Source organism: Anser anser (genome assembly GCF_964211835.1).
Source record: "Anser anser genome assembly, chromosome: 1".
NCBI lineage: Eukaryota > Metazoa > Chordata > Aves > Anseriformes > Anatidae > Anser > Anser anser.
The window spans coordinates 37330366-37349651 of record NC_139720.1 but is presented as its reverse complement, the minus strand read 5'-3'; the positions used below and the strand labels follow the sequence as shown (position 1 = coordinate 37349651).

Below are 19286 nucleotides of genomic sequence, written 5' to 3'. Positions count from 1 at the left end.
GATCTGATTCCTTTTTAGTCACATAAAATCATGAACGTATGCATGCTCATAATTACACAAGAAGGGCGCATCAGCAACTTGGTTTTAACAGAGGGGGGATCAAGACACAGCAAAACTTGCCGAAAAAAGAGGCTTGCACACTGCAGTGCTCAGCACTAACAGATTCAAAGGAAGCATGAGGCTCACCCATCATGGGTGAACGGGACACTTCTGCTCCTCAGTCAGCATGTGGGGACAAGAGGACAGACACTCAGCCTGCTTTGCGTGCCACTGGCACGCCAAGCAAGGGGATGCATAATTCAGCACCGAGGCAGGTGCTGCTGTGAAACTGGGGCTTATCCAAACTATTTTGCTCCTGCGCTGTGAGAAGCAGGCTGCTCCTGCTCCCCTGCATAACTCATTCCACTCCCACCACCACCCCCCAAATCCTGGCTGCTGACAGAGGGCACAGAGGGTTTCTAAGTCCCCAGAAACCTGAGACATGAGCCTGGGGCAGGCAGTGCCTTGCAGCAGTGCAGCTGCTGGGCAGGCGCAGCTGCGAGCGTGTCCCTCCATCTTGCAATGCAGCTAAGGTGTCCGCTGGCTCCGAAAGAGACTGGGTAAGCAGCGAGCTGGGGATTTGGAGCTCCTCCCTGTGAACACCCAAATTCTGCTTGCAGGGAAACAGGGCAGCCTGGAAATATCAGTAAATTTAGACCAAAAAGCTTGAGGGCTGTATTACCGAGGTTATTTGAGTATCTAATGACTCGCTGTTAAGAGAAGTAGTGTTTTCTAATGAACAATTAAATGTTTAACTACCTTTGTAAAACCCATCTGCCTGTTCCCTTTGCATTCTCTATGAAATGGAAATGCTGGGTGAGCTCTTTTTGTATTTTTGTTTATGGTAGAATGGGGTTCAGCTGAAGAAAATACTCAAATAAGTATTTGAGTATTTTGCTGTGAACAAAAGCAATTTTTATAAAATTGATTTTCATAAAATTGGTGTTCAGTAGATGACTCTGTGGCCCCAGTGTTCACTCTGTGGGACTATACTTACTGGCAGTGTTTGCCATCCTGACACTGAGAAGCCAGTGTGTACCTACCACCATCAATAAAAGAAACCATAAAAATATGAAAAAAAAGATTTCCTCGTTGAGCAGCAACCTACAGCTTCAGATCGCTGTATTTCTGACTTTTACTCTTTCAAAGTAACCGAATATCTTAATATACTCCTGTACTAAAGGTATTTTTTCTTTTCTTCACTTCCTTCCCATCACATATTTTTTCCACTCTTTTGTTTCATTTATTTAAAACCAAATTTCTGCAAGCAGTTATCTCAAAAAAGTTACTCTATCATGGTTATGTAATAAAGGAAAATCATAAACACTTAAACTTTGGAAATTTGATTCTTAAAATGCTTTGGGTATTTAGGTCTCACTGATTTATATTATTCAGATTCTATTCAGAAGTTATGTCATATAAATAACAAAATATTTGCTATCAGAAATACCTGACTTCCTCTTCTAGACCTCATTCTTTAGCACAGTATTTCATAGAACTGGTATCTGCACCTTCTATATTTTTCCCCATACATTTTTGTGTTGTTTAAAAAATATGTGCTTTTTTTTTTTTTTTTTTTTTTTTAAATTTTAGACAACCTGTTCAGACTCCCTGTCACAATAAACCAAAAATAAAAGAAGACCGAGTATGTCTTCCTCTGGAAACCACATCATGCACTTGCCACCATTCTACCCTGGAAGGAGAAAGAAAGTAAGGCCTTAAAGACTGTCAACGTCCTTGAGGCTCTAGCTACTGCAATTATATGGAAAGTAAGAGGCTTTCCTGATTCCCTTAAAATCAAATTTAGACCACTTCCAGAGGAATGGTAACGTCCTTCCTGCAGTACAGGTACCTACCTAATTTCTTCATGACTCTAGCTCTAATCTACAAATTTTATATTATTTATTTATTTATTTATTTATTTGCATCTTATGCCAAGAAATCCTTATAGGTTGCTCAAAACAGCGGAAATGGCAACAGTAAAGGCTAGTTTTCAAACCCAAGCCCTTTTTTCATAAGACATTTTCATCCATTTGTTAAAACAATCTCCTCAAATCAGAACAATGTTACAAGAACACTCAGAATCAAAATCTGGAAGGTTTCTCCACAGCAAAAGCCTCAAAACCCAAAACTAAACCCTATTTTGATTTAAAAAAAACCTCAAGTGACCATAATAATGTGAAGCTTTGGAAAAACTAACCTTCCAAGGACACCTACGGGGAAAAAGGTCAATAAAAACAGGTTATTTCATCGTGAAGCTCTTTATGCAAAAAAAAAACCTGGCCAGTTCCAGTAAGCATTGTCCCCTGTCCGGCGGTGGTGGGAGGCAGGGCACTGAGCTGGGGGGCCCCATAGCAGGTCCAGGGCTCAGCTCCGCTGGGAAAACTTTGGGCAACTCCTCTGGGACCATGGCCCACACGGGGAGGTGCAGTGAGTCCAGGCTCACTGAGCTGTGATATCGTGATATCCACTTGCTGCACGTGTGTGCGTGTGGTGCCTGGGGCCTCCAGCATATATAAGATGGCCTCTACCACTGTCTTTGGGAAAACTATCGGTGTTTGCTTTAAAAATAACACTAACAAAAGAATGGTAACTCAGCTGTTCAGAGGATGTTCTGGAGCGGTATGCACAACATGTATGCAACCGATATTGAAGTGTAAAATTCCATCTACATATGGAAAATAAAGTTTTCTCCCTCTGGGAACTGACAACTTTCCAATTCTCCTTATCAGTAAATACAGAAGTACAGGACACACAGAACAGCTTGCTGGATGCAGTGGGAAGAGCATGGAAACCCCAGGGAAGCAGGTCCACCCCCAGGGCGGAGGTGTTTCTACAGCCATGGCTGTGATGAGCAAAGCTGCAATATTCCCTACTGGGAAGGATATAGAGTGGGCTTGGGCAGGGACACATGTTCTCTCCAACATGTAAGTGCACCCATGTGGCTGTGAATGACTTGCCAGGCTTTCTGTGACACTAGGATTTTCCTTCAACCTGAGTCGTTGCTAACATGGTCCCTTGGAGTTATTTTCTACCACATTTACCTCTGGGATTTTCTAGAGAGAAGACAAAAATCCCCATGTGGCGGTAGCAGGCACGCAGAACATCTGAAGCTTGTGGAAGCGCAGATGTATTGCACAGTGCAAAGAGGTGACGCAGGACTTGGGCACAGTGGGGCCACCAGCCAGGCTGCCCCAGCGTGCCAGACCTGCCCCACAAGCACCACGTCTCCTGGTCTCAGCTGCACTCACGAAGCCTGATGCTTCTGGGCTGCATATGAATGTGTGAATCATCAGTGCAAGTCCTGGGCTGCAGAGCCTGTCTGACACTTTTAGGATTTACTGTTTGTCCTATATCCAGTGCACATGTGATGAAGGCAGATGGGGAACACATATAACCTGAAGTTCTGAGGTGTGTATGTATTATGACTAATTAACATGCATAACTTTGTTAATACCAAGCCTAAGAGCTGAGTAAGATGAAAAAAAGCAGTGAATCTGCATTTACTTTCTTATACAAAACAATGCTTTTCTTTTTAGCTCTTTTTCTTGTTGGGATTTATTTGTTTGTTTTGTTTTAAAAGCACCTGATGCTAGCATTAGGTAGAAAAGTACTCTTAGGCTTGGAGTGAGTGATATGCTGTCTTTCAGACTCAGATACAAACTTAAGAGACTGCAAGGATTTCAGATTTTAATAGACCTCCCAAAGAGATTATAAGAAAATTTTCAAAGGGCTGTTTTACACTCACTGGATTTCTTCTCTCAAGAAATGATAAAAATAAAACGTCCTGTTTCCAGAAAACTTTGATAGCTTTCATGATGTTTTCCTAAAAATATCTATTTCCTTTGCATTACTTAAGAGTGTAACTCCCCCATATGGCTGAGGCTACAGCTGCTACAAATAGCTTAAAAACAAGGAAATGCAGAAATTTCTGTTTGGACTGCTGATTTTTACACCCTGGTAAGAATATTACCTCATCATACTTATAAGATATGACTGCCCATTCTTTGGAGACAGAGAGGATTTAAAAGGAGCTTCTTGTTTTTGAGGTTTAGGCACGTATTTATGTGAACAAGCTAAATTTACGTGCAGTTAGGCTTGCTATCTTTTCCTCATTTCCCCAAGGAAGTGTGAGAGGATGCATCAATGACCATCACAAACGTGCGTACAGACTATATTATTTAAAGCTTTGTATTAGTGATACGGATGGGCAGATTTCCAGTGGAGTTTACTGTTGCATTTGCCAGTTGCGTGATGGTCGATCTTCACAGCTCTGAGGATGTTTGAAGATATTGCAGAAGTTTATACAGGCATCTGTATGGCCCTAAGCTGGACATTAGACATCCATAAAGAGATTTAGAGCATGGAAGAGCCCTGCATAATGCTTAAAACCTGGGAAAAGTTGAAGGGAAAGGAGCTATTATGAACAGAAGAAGAATTCTATCTGGTTTTGCTGCTTCTACATTTTTAAAAATAAAACAAAACCAAGAGGCATATGCAGTAGCAACAGGAACAAGAGCAACAGTGATGTAAACTAACACTCACAGAAATCTTTTGGAAAATGCCAGAAATTCAAAGCACAGCACTCAGGGATAAAACCTGACCCAGGTTTTCTGCCATTTTTACCATGGCAGACCGGGGTAATACTCTCACCATCACACAGCAGTTCTTGACTGCAACCTCTTACAGTCCCCACTGATGAAGAAAGGATACATTTCTAACTTAATCCAGACTGCCACATGGTAAAGCCATCTGGGAGGATATTTTGAAGGAAACAGATGGAAAAGGAAGAGATTCCTCTGAATGTAGTGTAAGATTTACATTATCCTCCATGAACTTCCATGTAGTCCCCATGTTTATATAATTTATCACTATTTCCTTAGACAGCTCAGATTAGGAAGCCTGCATGAGCTCATGTTCGTGTTGTTAATTCTGGGTCTGTACCTCCCTCCTTTAAAGGGAAATTCAGTAGTGTAAAAAGACAACGGAGAAAGGCAACCAGACTCCAGTGAAAACCAGCAGCAAGAAGCTCCTGACCGTCCCAGGAATCGCACTGTTTTACCTCTTCCTTCTTTTAGCCTCAGGAAGACACTGTCAGGAGGGCTTGCTGACAGCAATATACGTTTTTTTCTCTGTTGCACACCCACAGCCAGTAAAAACGCAATGTTGTGTCAGTATAAGTTTGGGAGCAGGGCCTATTTAGACCAGGAAGGGTTAAAGACAAGTCAGTGATTTCATTGAAAATCCCTCAGGCCAAGGATTAAAAAAAGAAATGTTCTCTGAGTGAAGACATGGCACACAAATAATTTAAAGACTGTAATTTCACTAGTTGTGTTGTGATGACTGGGGATTGCTAAAAAGCCTTCTCTCTCCTTTCATGCATTCTTCTGTGCCTCCTCGTTTTCTATGCAAACATTTCCATTACTAATGGGAATGTCAAAGGGCCTCCTTTTCTCTCTCTTGCCCTCCCCGACCATGGAGATGCTGCAGAGGCACCGCGCAGCAGCGGCTGTGGCTGGAACACCCTGTGGCATCCCCACCAGTCACCGTTTTAGGACAGAAAGGACAGGAAGGTCCATACAGGGAATCCCGGCAGGTCAAACTCCTACATCATTAAATCCGTCGTTACTTTGTTCTGCTACCAAGCGATGGAGTCCCAGGTCCCCGCTTGATCCTCTGACACCCCACCTCAGCCTTGGTCCCAGGCGTTTCTTCCTCTCCCGTGCCAGGGCTCGCGCTCGATTATTATTCAAACAAAACACGACTAAATGACTGGGGAAATGGAGGCGCTTGCACCACTATGTGCCATGGGCAGCATGATTTCTGCCTGGCTAGAGGCAGGGCTACAAGCTCCAGACCCCTTTATCCTGCTGATCCCCATGGGCATGAGCTCCCTGCCACCCACCAGGGGTAACAGCAATGCAAACAGCCCCCATCTTCACCTCCTGGGCTTGGCCTCCTTGGCACAGCACGATTTGAGCCCCCCAGGTGCCACGGAGGAGATGGCTGGCTTTGTGCCCACCGACGGATTTACTACCACCTTGTGGGAGGAACAGCATGATTGCGGCCCTAACAGTTGAAGGATGTAAGTGAGACCAGGGAGAGGAAATATCTTTTATTAGACCAACTCGGCGTGTTTTGAATTGTGTGTTGTAGTCAGAAGGTAAGTCCTTGGGGACGGTTGCTGTGTTTCTTCCATAAGCTGGCCTAATAAAAGACATTACCTCTCCTTGCAAAATTTACCTTACTTGAAGATACTACCACATTCATCCTGAATGTTATCGCTGCCATTAGGAGGCATTAATATCATAGCCAGCGCCACTCACTCACCACTACTGTGACTGTATTGATTCCTTTTGCAGAAACCTGATTCCTCTGCATACTTTTGAGTGTTGCATCATCTCACCCCTTCAACTCACAGCTAGGATGTTTTCTGTTTCTTATGTAACAGCTCTTAATTCAGATTACAGTAGACATTACAATAGTGTACACTGTACGATACTGTATTAAAACCGTACGGTAGAAAAACAGAGGCATGATTCCCTTCTGAAAGCGGACCTCTCTCCAGAAAAGCACCGGACCCTTTCTGCAGACCTGCTCCCATGCCCACATACTCTTCTCTACTGCAGCATACATAACAAAGTAGCAGAGTTGGAGTGGTTTTTTTTGTTGTTGTTGTTGTTGGTTTTTTTGACATGAGTGGGCTGGGGAAAGAAAACGGAAGGGAAGACCATGAACGCAGTGTTTGGTTTCATTACACCTTAGCTTGCACTTTGTCCAAGGTGTCCAAGAAGAAGAATGTCACCCAACAAAACATCCTCAAACGTGTTAGTCTTTAAGATGGTTTAATTATCAAGTTCAGCCTATTTTATTCTGTGGATTTAGGGACTTGTTTATATCAGTGAGGAGAAGGGTTTTACACCTGTGTCCCCGCTTCCTGCAAGCAGCCCAGGCTCAGGACACACATGGGTGCCTAGCTCAAGCTGGACTGGCACCAGACGTGTGCGTGGCTGTGTTGTCATCACCAGATGGTAGCTGCAGAAATACGACATTTCAGAGAACATTTCTGAGCAAGCACCTTCCACCCAGGTTGCATTTCCACTGCTGCCTCCTCTCCTTCCTGAGGGCCACCACGTGAATTTTCTGGGTGGTTGTGCCTAACAAGCCAGCAGCTATCCTCCATTTCATACTATTGATGCATTCCCCCACACTCTTTACCACTTTAAATACTGGAGAAGTATTCAATTTAAGATAGCGTAAGGAATTTAAATCATTTTTTCTTACCTGAGCAGGCTTCTTTTGAACCACTTGTTGAGGCTGAAAAACAAAACAAAAGCTTGGTGAGAAGCAAAATTCACTGAGGTCACTTAGCAGTTATTTCACAGGTGCTGGGAAAAATAGTTTCAGCATAAGAAATAAAAGCACAGGCAAAACCCACATTCAGAAATGGAGTGATGAATGTACCCTGGTCTCGCATTTAGCTTCCCCTACACATATCTATGACCTTACTCTGAAGCAGTTCCTATTGCTGTGGAACCAGAAGAATATGCTGAATCTGTGTAATTAAAACCAAAGTGATACCTAATGTAGCATGTTACATCTTCCAGCTCTTCCATGGTACTGCTAGATCTACTTTGCTGCATTACATATCAGACTGCAAATGGCCTAGTTTTGGAACTAGAGTTTGCTATCTCCATGGATGCTGATTACTCTTTTCCCCCACTCTTTTGGCCACGAGCTGTGGGGAAGCCCTCCCTGCTGGCCACGAGGCTTGGGCAGAGAGGTGAGGGACATGTTCCCGAGCCAGGGCTTCCCACCCAACCACAGCCACCCCTGCTGAAGCCATCGGGCTGGGGTGGGCAGCACCTCTGGTCCCAGGGTGCCCTGGTTTGGAAGCTCTAGCTGAATGAAAGCACTGGATGTGATTTTGGGGATGCCCATCACCAGGCTGCTTGGGTGCGTGGCCAAGGAGAGATGGGGGCTGCGTCCACCTGCCCGCCCAGGGCCTGGTGGCACAGCCACGGGGACCTCAGCAGCAATCTTTTCTGGCTGCCCCTACCCAGGAGCAGGAAATACGGTCCTCAGGAGAGTCAGGAAACCCACTGAGGTGCTGTGGCCCTGCATCCAAGCCCCGGGGAGGAGGAGGAGTATCAGTTAAGGAACTAACGCCTGCACGCTTAAAATACACCATGGCTGCTCTGCTGACGTGACCCCTGTGGGTGCTAGGAGCAGCGCGGAACAATAAGACCACAGATAAAGGAAGAAATCCCGACACCGTGAGCACAAAAGGGCTTTTCTTACTCCAGTGGGGCAAAGCTGCCTTCCCCCTCTCTGCCCCCCAGGATTTTCTGTTTTCAAAGTACATGAATCGCACCCAATGATTTTCTTCCTGCCCTTCCTTCCTGCCTGTTCCTAATCCCAGCCGTGATTTTAGTGCCTCACTTGGGCAGAAGCCAACACGCCGTCCCTCTGGATAGCCAAAACTCTAATTTTCATGACAGTACAGTAGGAAATAACTGGAATATTTCTGAATAAACAGTTTAGTGTAACTGGCCTTTCAGAGCAATATTTCAGTGGGAAGGATCAATGAAAATGTAAATTAAATGTAACTGATTCAATTCAGACTGCCCACCACAAGCATCCCATTTTAACAAGAGATGCTTTGTTTATTTTCAGTCATTTTTTCTAATTCAGCGGAATCCTATTGCTGTTTTATTTTTTGTATCTCTGCCTCAGGCTCCAAGTTCTGCTCTCAAATAAATACGAGGGGGAAAAAAAAAAAAGCGATGACTGGGTCCGTCTTTAAACTTCAGGGTGGATCCTTTTCTTTTCCATTAAACTCCCTTGCAATGGAGAAGCGATTACCAAAGCACACATTTTATTGATGCCTTCTCCAGGTGGACTGCAAGCCCCGAACTGATTATGGGACATTTGCTGCCCTTGGACAAAGGAATTATTTGTTTCATAGGAATCCCTCGTAATTACAGAGTTCATTGAGCTCCTCGGTAATCTGAAGTGCTTTTCCACTTTATTTTCTTTTTCTTGCCTGCTGATTACACCTGTGCACGTGTTTACTCCCAAGCCACATGAAATCTGTAGACATTCTTAGCGGCTGACTGTTTTCTCCTGTTCAGAAATCCCCATATATTTTTGGCTGTGTGCTCTGCATTCATGTGACTCTCACACACTGTAGCTCAATGAAATCTTCTGAAAGGGCTGCCAACTCACCAAATTTTCCATGAATTAGGTCCTGACACTTCAATGAGAGGAAAGACAATGTCTGAAACAAGGCCAGCCCTGGCTTTCTGCCTAGTATGTGTCAAAGTAATTCTACCAGCTGCCCTTCTACACAGCACTTCATACTTTTCAGACCACCAGAAAGCCCCTTGAATACTTTCAGTGATAGCTGGGGCTCGGGCTGCCAGTGTGTTTTCCCAGCCTCTGGCACCCAGTGGCTCCAGACTGGACCTAGAAAGTTTTTGTGTGTGTTTGTTTTGTTTTGTTTTTATTTTTATGAATGGCTTTCGCAGGGGACTCTGACTCGAGCACAATACTATACAGCCATTCATAAAAAGCAGAGGGAAAATATTGTACTTTGCCCAGTTGGAAACTGCCTGTGATACTGACCAAAGCTCGCAGGAATCTTAGTCATTCGAGATCTTTGCTATCTCAGTGCTTCATGTCAAGAGCTCCCTGGCAGCGTTCTCTTGCTGCCAGCGAGGTTTCCAGCAGAGAAGAGCGCATGTTGTGCTTTCTCCCTTAGATGGAAGAAGCGAAGCTACGAGGGACAAAAAGCAGGGCTCAGCCCCTTGGCCGGAGTTAGCGGCACACAGCACCGACACACTGGGAGCCGTGCCCACGCCTGCCAAGCTGAGGGCTGCGGCGTGTGCGGGCTGAATCACGGCGAGCACGGCGAGGGCTGGCACCCAGGGGCACCGCTCGCCCCGCCGGTGATGCAACTGGACAAACACTCCCTGGGTAAAACCAGCAAGGTCCAATCCTGCCAGGACCCCTGCGTCTGCTCACTCGACAACCACTGCACATGGAGCAACCCAAAGTAGAAGAACTGAGGCGGACAGGAATAATGAAAAGTCTCCTAAGCACCCCCTGTGATTTCTATAGCCGTTGTGGATGTGACGCCTTTGGAAACTGCTTGACACACTACGGATACAAACGCGTCTACGAGCCTTGTGTTCACAAAGAGAGTTAAGAGATCTTTTCAGAGACACCTCTGATCTGAAAGGCTCTTGCAAACGCATGTTCGACTAGTTGGGAAGAAAGGGAATCCGTCTTGGTTACGGAAAAGATTGGAACCACAAAAAAAGACAAGGACAAGAGATTTTAAAGAGGTGCCTCAGAGCAAAATGAAGTTGTACCCAAGACGTGAGAGCTCTGAACTGTTATATATCCCTCCAGGAGACTGCAGAGTAAGATGGCAGCCCTCCTGCTCTGCCAGAGGCTGGCTTGCTTGCTTAAGTGATCACACGTAAGGGGAGCTGTGTGAAACGCACAACTTTCACATTTTACTTTCATCCCAGGTTAGAAAACCAATACTGAATCTGTATCAGCTGAAATTCTGGATACCTGAAATCGAAATTTACTGTTTTATGTCAAATACAAGCACAAGACAGTCTCAAGTAGCTTTCTTAAATCTGTTTTGAGGCAGAAAGACCAAGTGACAATGTTGGAAAAATCCTGTGACCACGTCATTTAAAAGCCTACCGTACAAGAACAAATCCAAAATACGGCAGAGTGCATGTTTAAACTACTATGTATACATGAGCTAAGACAAAATACTGTAATTTAAAACTTTGTGATAAGATCCCTAACTTTGAAGAGAAAAAAATTAACCACCTAAAGAGCAATGTACACAAACCTTTCGGTGGTTTTATCTTTGGCTGTAAGGTTTGGAAGTTCAAAGCCCAACTGTTTATCTTCTATAACACACTTCTTTCACCGCTCCTCTGTCACCTCACCCCTCTATTTATTTTCAAATTCTGTCACTTTACCCTTTGTCAATATCCTAGATGCATCCTTACAGCCAAAACCTTGTTCAGGCATTCCTCGTCTCTGCCGAAACCTGTATCATCAGACAACTTTTCTCTCTGTTGGTAAATACAGACACCGGTCAAACAATTTCTCTGCTTTCTACACGAGAACAAAAGAGCCGCCTCATGTGACGAGTCCATATTCATCTTGTACCGGCAGCCAGAAGTTGTATCAAATTCAATTTGTCACACCTCCCCTTCTCTAAAGTGCTTCTTCTTACCCTTTGACTTTTCGTAGCCTTATAAAAATAAGGATGGCTATGGGTAAGTCTATGTCAACCAGGACGAGCGACGCTGGAACACATTTTTAACGACTGGAGATAAAAGCACAGGCCTGCATGCAAATCATTCACCTACTGCTGTGCCTGAAGCTCCAAGGGCACGCCGCACAGACACGGTGCTCCTAGGTTTTGTGTCTGTGTCTTCCTCTTTAAATGGGGTATTATGAAGATGTTTGACTGATGCTTCTTGGCAACAGTGACTCTCTATTTTTTTCCCACAGCTTGACACAGACAAGACATTCGCATGGAGGTAGCTCTGCTGGTGAGGCTAAATGACCGTGATGGAAACTAATACCCAGTTAGGATGACATTTATAGTGCTGACAGCTCAGTGTTGTGCAGAGATCATTAAAATAATTTCATAGGTCACCCAAACACTTGTAGTTCTAAATTAAAAGATGAGTAAAACCATATTTAGACTTTTTGTCTATATATCCGAGAAAAATCAGGAAGTTCACATTATACCAGTTGAAACCAATATAATCCAAAATAAATCATGTCTTCCAAGCAGTTCCATATGACAGCATAATAACTACTGTTCTGCCCTACAGCTTTAATTGGTTCGAGTCCAGCCTTTCCCTCACTCCTCGAGCACGCAGTGCTCCAACGCCGGGACTGGAGGCCCACAGAGGCTGTGAGAGCCTCCTCTCCTCTCGACAAAAGCAATTTCCAGCTTCATGGCCACCAGCAGGACTCCATCACAGGCTGTGTGGGGCAGCGTGCCTGCCGTTCACTGCTCCTATCCAGGTATGCTCACGGCTTGCTTTGGAAATGATCTTCCTTCAGAGGGGCGAGGAGAAAAGCGTTTCACAGCATCAATAGCAAGGGGAGGTTCCCTCTCCGCCCAAGCAGGAGCCGCTTGTGTTTTGGAAGGGCAGGTCGTGAATTCTCCTGCCCACATCGCATGTTTGCAGTCAACTGGCAACCGGGGCGTCTGTGTATGCACACTGCTGTGGGTCATTAGGATGTAACAGCAAAACCATCTGGCCCTAAGAGTTCAAAGGAGATTTCACAGTCCTCTGTGCAGTCTCATAAATGAAGCTAATAGTAATCTGTGGAGAATTTTGGCAAAATCTGTGGAACTTTTATTCTTTATTTTCTATCCTACTTGGCACTGCTCTGAGTTTTTAATACCAAATACAAAGTCGGGTCATTCAAAAAATATTTATTAGCGTATTAAACTGACCTCCCCTGACTGCTGCTGGAAAACCCTGCAACATCTCAGGAGCTGCACCAATAACTTTAGCTGATGGCAAAGTAAATAGCACTTCTACTCCACTTGTGGAGGGGAGCAGAAAGCATTACAGTTTTCCAAGTACACAAAATGACTTTTAATAGTTACTTGAGTGGCACCGAAATCTTACATTTTGACTGGAAAATTCAAAACACATTGCTTCAAATTACTCTTTTGGTAGCCTGAAAGTTCAGGCATTGGCACCTATATCCAGTCAGGTAGGTTTATATGCAATGGAAGTCAACCAACTGACACCAGCGGGGTTAGGATTTCATATGTTTTATATACAGAAAGCTACCTTCACTACAAGAAATTAAGGTTGCTAGTTTTGCAATGGTTTTACGTGCTGGGAGTATAAAAACTGTGAAAGAAATTTATTAAAAATAAAATTCTGATATCTTTTACGCTAGTACAATCCACTGTTTTTCAGTTGCTTTGACCCAGCCTTCCTCAGTGGCAGACTTCCCACCACAACTAGAGATCTTGGAAATACAAATTTAATGGTTAGAACAGGGAGAGGAAAAGTGTCATTTTTATTCATCTGTTAGCTGAACTGTTTAGTTCAAGGACAACAATACCTCACTGAGTTTATCAAGGATATAAGCAAAATTCAAAGCACAGTAGTTTTGAGTTCAATGCTTTTGATTATATTAATTTTTACAATCTTTCAGTTGGTATTGGGTACATTTCCATAAAATACTTAGGGCAGTGCAGCTTATGAAATGGGAGGAGGGGGAATGGTTTTAAACTAAAAGAAGGGAGATTAGATTAGATGTTAGGAGGAAATTCTTTAGTCAGAGAGTGGTGAGGCCCTGGCACAGGCTGCCCAGAGCAGCTGTGGCTGCCCCATCCCTGGAGGTGCTCAAGGCCAGGCTGGATGGGGCTTTGGGCAGCCTGGTCTGCTGAGAGGTGTTCCTGCCCATGGCAGGGGGTTGGAGCTGGGTGGGCTTTGAGGTCCCTTCCAACCCAAACCGTTCTCTGATTCTATGGTTCTATGAATGGACCTTGTAGCTGTGGTTAAATGCTATAAGCAAAATTTACATCGGTGTACCTAGCTAAAATCTATGCATCTGCTGTAGTCCCACATTTCAGCTGCAGGAGGAGGATCTGTTGCTGCTGACTGCTCTTCAGAGACACCTCTGTTCTGCTGGGCTCCCCTGTTACTTCATTACCACCCATCACGTATTTGATAAGCTTTCTTGATGCATTTTATTCTGGTTTCGTTCAGCACCCTGTGCATTTTTCTGCTGAAATATTAAGAAGCAATTTCTGCCTTTCAGAGTAACTCTAATACACAATTTAGCGCTGATGTTTTCTTGATAAGCACCTAAGGAACTTGAGCTGACTCCTGTTAAACGAATGTCATATATACCTGCCTATTTGTAACCCCCTGCACAGACAGGCTATTGAGAAAGCCAAAGGGGAGGTTCGTTATTTATAGTTACAGTGTGAGAAAAAAGAATACATTTTAGTAGACAGAAATAAATGATAAGTTATTTGCAAAGAAACCTAGCTCTCATGATCCAGGGATATAAACTGGTCAGGAACTACTTAGCTTTATACCTTGCAGACCTCTCCACACAAGTAACTATTGTGCAACTGTTTATCTCCAGACTATCTTGTCTGTTTTGACACAGCAACCCCTGTGTTCACCATGCATCTCTCTTGACCCATATGGAAATAATTTTTGACCACTTCTAAACAGGCGAGATTTGAATTGATGACCTGGAGGTGAAAAGCACCATATCACATTACCATCCGGTTCAAACTGTTGTGAGAGTGTCTTCCCTCTCTTCTTGTTCAGGCAGCTCCCACCATACAGACCAAAAAAACAGGGGCAGGTCCTGCTTCAGAGACCATTCCTGGTGGTAGCACTGACAGCGGCTGCCTGGAGCCCATCAGAGCTGCAGAACTTGTCCTCAGTGGCCTCGTCTCTAGACCTGACTGCCAGCAGCTTCTGCATCTCCCTGAACTTTGCTCTGGTCTCCAGTGAAGTAACTCAATAGGGCGGTAAAGTCCCAAACCAGACCTGCAAAATCAGCTACTGTTTGGAGAGTAAACTCTGAACTTCAGTGCTTTAGCTGAAAATAAAACTATTGCCAGGTAACATTTATCTTTCTGGGCTTTCTCATTCTCCTCCTCATTTTAAGGTCACAGAGACCTTAACTCATTTGGTAACAGTGTTCTTGCGTCACACAGAAACTAGTAAACATGCACAGCCCGTTTTGCACAATACAGGCTTAGATACGGATAATCAAATTCATTTCCAGGTCTATGACAGCTGCTGCAAACAAATGGACTCAGTCTAGAGATAGGGATAGAAAAAAAACTTAAGTGGCAGTGATGAAAAGCAAGGAGCAAACTCTGCTCCACTGGGTGGCCCAGGGACTGCAGCAGTGTCCTGGCAGGGAGAGGTGACCGTTCTGCCCCATTGCCCCGGTCTCACCACAGTGCTGCGCTGGCCATATTGCAGCCTGAAGCTGCACTTCTTCACAAGAGTCCCTGCAACAGGATATTCATGAAAACACGACACGCATGTCCCTCAGCATGTGGGGCAGAGGCATCTTCCCTCTCCGGAAAGTACAGCCCTGAGCAAGCGATCGTGAACTGGCCCCTGTAAATACAGGTAGGTGTGCGGCATGATAGGAGTCCCTGCTTCTCCCTCACTATTTTCACAACTCAGGGCATCCCTTGGATATTTCCTGACAACAACCCCTGGCACATTTCTTCAGTTTAGTTACACGCTGTGCTGCTGCCCCCAGAGATCTGTGCTTCGTGTTTTAGCCAGGCACATCCCAAACACAGGAGGAGAGCATCGGAGCACATGGACTGGGGCAGAGTGTAAAGGCACGTGCAGAACATGCTCACTTAGGACAGCGTGGCACTGTTTCTGTGCATTTTGCAGTGATGTGTGACCCAAGAGGATGCGACACCTCTGGGCAGTGCTGAGGCTGCCTGGGATGGACACCCGGCAGTTACACTGGGCAAGCACTCCCTGCAATTTCTTCTTGGAAGCACAGCACCAGGTTGCGAGCGCGCCAAGCACCCAACACCCTTAGGATCACAGGGAATTGAGTGTTTGATTCTACTCGTCTTCTGCTGATGAGTGCTTTTCTTCATCTTTTCTTGCAAAGCAAAACCCCTTTGGATCTGGGGAGCTCCTCCTCGTGTTCTCCTGAAAGATTACCCTCACACCCTTGGATGCCCAAGCACTTGGCTGTTGTGTGAGCCTGTCCCAGTGGGCCCTGCCTAGAAAACCTTGGGGCTTCACCCACAATAGAAAACAATCCAGCCCAGGTGCAGCCTGGTTTACATCCATACGACCTTTCCTCCTCCCAGATGGAGCCATCTCTTCCACACTGCCTGGAGGAAGAAGCCCCATAGCTTGTGCTATTTCCTGAACCTCCGCGCTGGCAGAGGACAAGACAGTGCCGGAGGGCAGGCTGCCAGCTGCCAGCACAGACAACTTCAGGACAGTGCTTGAGGCTCTGCCCAGGCACTCTTCAGACACAACTCCAGACCCTGTCAGGAAGAGCTATCTGTCCCCTCATCAGCACAAACCGAGGTAAGGACACAAGGAACCCAGGCAGCCTCTTTTGTATATCCATTTCTGACCCTTTCGGAATAGGATGTATGTTGTATGGGGCGTTTGTGGTCATCCCCAGGCCTGGCCCTGAAGCCCTGCAGGAGCTTCCCCGTCCCATCCATCCCATTCCCTCCGTGACCTCCCATTGCCCCGTGATGGCTGGGCAGGGGTTTCCTCCCAAGAAGAGGCACACGGCGCGAGGAAGGCGGGTTGACTGTGCCTCGCTGATTTTCTGCAGCTGAGGATCTGGCCTGAGGCACTTCTCTTGAACTTCTTTGTCTGAGCACATTCATTGGTAGCCACATGGTTGGCTGGGGATGTTTTCGTACGTCTGGGATACACAGATGTCTGATAGCTGTCTGTCTATCGAAGAGATTTGATAATTATTACTGCCTCCAGGAAACTGATGCTGCTAAGAGTGTCTGTCAGAGAGTCCAAACAGCCTGCTGACATCCTGGCACAGTTTCATAAAGAAGTCAGTGTCCAAAATAGAAATACATTTTCCATGTACTTGAAATATACCAGGGGCTTGGTGGCGAGTTGTTGTAATTAATCCACTTCCTGGCTTGATATATTTTGGGATCATTCTGGTGCGTGGTATGTTAAATACTGAACTCAGTTCATACTGTTGGTTTTTAATGGAACTTACATTCATTATGTCCAAATGAGTGATTTGTAGGCACTCCTTGCAAAGCAGAAAGAAGCTTTGGACTGCATTTCTGGTGTGCTTTTACCATTCACTCAGTAATTTCATCATACGCATCACTGTGAAATCTGCGGGACACAGTAACACATTTTAAAGGTGGCAGCAAAACTATTTTCTCTTTTATTCAGCTAGAAGTCATTTGCTAAAAGACTGCAAAGTTACAGTATCGTATCATCAGCCTCTTGACAGCAGCAGAAATATGAATAGTGTCTGTGTGCACATTGCTTCTGGTGTGAAAGAGAGAGAAAGAAGGGGGACGAGAGAGAGGGAGGGAGAAAAAGATGCTGCTCTTGATATTCCTCGTGTCATTTTGGAGTCGTGCTATTTACATCCTGGACAGACTGAATTTAGCCCAGCCTAGCAGAGAAGAATTTGACCCTAATTTTTAAAGGACAATTACCTGACTGTCTAGCTACATTTATTTAATAGCCTTCTGGAAGCTACATCTGACCTGAAGATCCTATTTGTTGCTTGGATCTAACATGAACATCAAAGGTATGTGCATTAGGTATGCACGCAAATCCCCTGCAGCTTTTTTCATCATGGTGCTGCAACCTGATACCCCAGCGGGAATGCAGTGCCTACAGCACCCCGACACAGCCCCGCTCCCTGCCACAGCTCGCAGGGGTCGCCTCGCTCACGGAGCACTGCACGCACCAGGAAAGCAGCTTGGCTTTAGATGTTACAGTTCTTAGGAACATTTTACCAAACGCAGTTCATTCCTGAGAATCAGGCTGCTATATACTTGCTCTCGGTTCCTGATAACCTTTCCATGCTTTGCTGTTGCTGTTGTTTGCTTCTACATGACAAAGCAAGCTGATTTTTTTGTGTTGCAGAAAAACAGAGTAAAATCCTGTCCTTGGCTAAAATGCATCCTTAGTTGCAGAGTCTGCCCAGAGGTAAATGCTTCCATCTCCCAGCTAGTCACATTTTATTTTGATTGGACCCAATGTGATTTGGGAGGTGCCAGATAGGCACAAGTTGGTAGCATCTGCGTCTAGGTGGTCCTGGCAGCAGAGGTGCAATCAGCTTGCTGGGTGAAGGAGAAGGATAGCTGGCCTCCAGATGCTGCTGTGGTTGGCACAGAAAGATGTACGTCTTCTGGGGATTAAGCTATACAATGGGTAACCTGATTTGCAGCTGGACATAATCCACCTCCACGAGCTCAGGTGTTATACCAGCACCAGATCGCTTAATGGCAGCTGCAAGACCATTTTAGCATTGGCAGCAGTGTGCCAAGGTATTAACAGGTAGGGAAGATATAGATGGTGGGGAGCAAGGTCCTCCTGCTGGTGGCGAGCAGGCTGCTCCCAGGCACCTCAATGTCCCCGTGTCCCCTGCCAGCAACTTCCCAGCCCACTCTCCAGCAAGGCTTTACCTCGCGAAGGGAGCTGGGGAGCACAGGGAGCACCCTGAGGCGAGCTCTGCAGGCAGCCCCATGGACACTAGAGGTAGCTGTGAGCCCAGTGCTCTCTCTGGCAAACCCCTTGGCCAGCAAGGAGGCCACCAATGAAGGAGGGCCAGCATTTGGGGGAGACGTGAGGAAACCAGAGTACAGCTTAGAACAGTGTGTGTACACCTAGCAGCTTCTGGAACTCTTTGGCTGGTAGAAAACAGTGCTGGAATTTTGTGTTTGGGTTGTGTGGTGGGAAAGATCCCAAGGGATGGATGGAGAAATGAAAAGTGGCAAAGAGAGATGGTAGGAAAGGGGGGGACCAAATGCACCACACTCTCTCTGCTTGCACACAGATGGGAATGAGGTCTCTGCGCTGCCCAGGAAGTGCAAGGAACTGAGAGGAAACACAGAAATACCTTATTCATATTTCTTTTTGTCCACCGCCATAAACTAGATGGCTGTATCGTCCTATTTTTGGCTTCTATTAGGCTCTTAAGCATGTTAGTGACATGTGTTGATTTTGATTTGAGTGATTAGGAAGTTTGGTTAGAAGGGCCGTTTTAATGTACCAGTGGGTTTTCAGACTTCAGGATCAGATACGTTTCGTTGGCTCTATATTTTCAGATCATGAAAGAGAAGGAAGAAAGAGGAAGGCCCCTGGACTGCACTGCCTCGGGGAGCGGAGGATCACATCCCTAGCCGCAAGCAGAGAAACAACCTGCCGCTCCCGGCTGATGACAGCAGGACCCGCAGGAGCTCGTGCTCTTCCTGAAGAAGAGCTGAAGCGATCTCTCAGCACGGCAATCTGTGCAGAAGCAGGTCTGCTTCAGCTCTGTGGTTAGCCTGCGCTGGCAGCGGGACAGCCAGGACATTCACTGTTTGTTATACAAGCACTTCAAGAGGGTGGGGGACAGTGATGGGATAAGGAGTTGCCCATGCCTCTTCGCCTTTCATCACCTCCCAGGAATGCCTGCCTTCAGGGCTAATTTAGATGCAT

The 19286-nt window shown here is 45.6% G+C and overlaps 1 protein-coding gene and 1 long non-coding RNA gene across 2 annotated transcripts in view; one reads left to right on the top strand and one right to left on the bottom strand.

Moving 5' to 3' along the window:
• HMGA2 (high mobility group AT-hook 2) overlaps window positions 1-19286 on the bottom strand; it is a 113975-nt gene that overhangs the window by 14692 nt on the left and 79997 nt on the right. The window contains exon 4 of the mRNA XM_083815332.1: window positions 7324-7356. Coding sequence (XP_083671458.1) covers window positions 7324-7356 — 33 coding nt within the window. The remainder of the gene's footprint in view (window positions 1-7323; window positions 7357-19286) is intronic.
• LOC310888567 overlaps window positions 7364-19286 on the top strand; it is a 48197-nt gene continuing 36274 nt past the window's right edge. Inside the window, exon 1 of the long non-coding RNA XR_014575939.1 lies at window positions 7364-19108. This is a non-coding gene — a long non-coding RNA (uncharacterized lncRNA). The remainder of the gene's footprint in view (window positions 19109-19286) is intronic.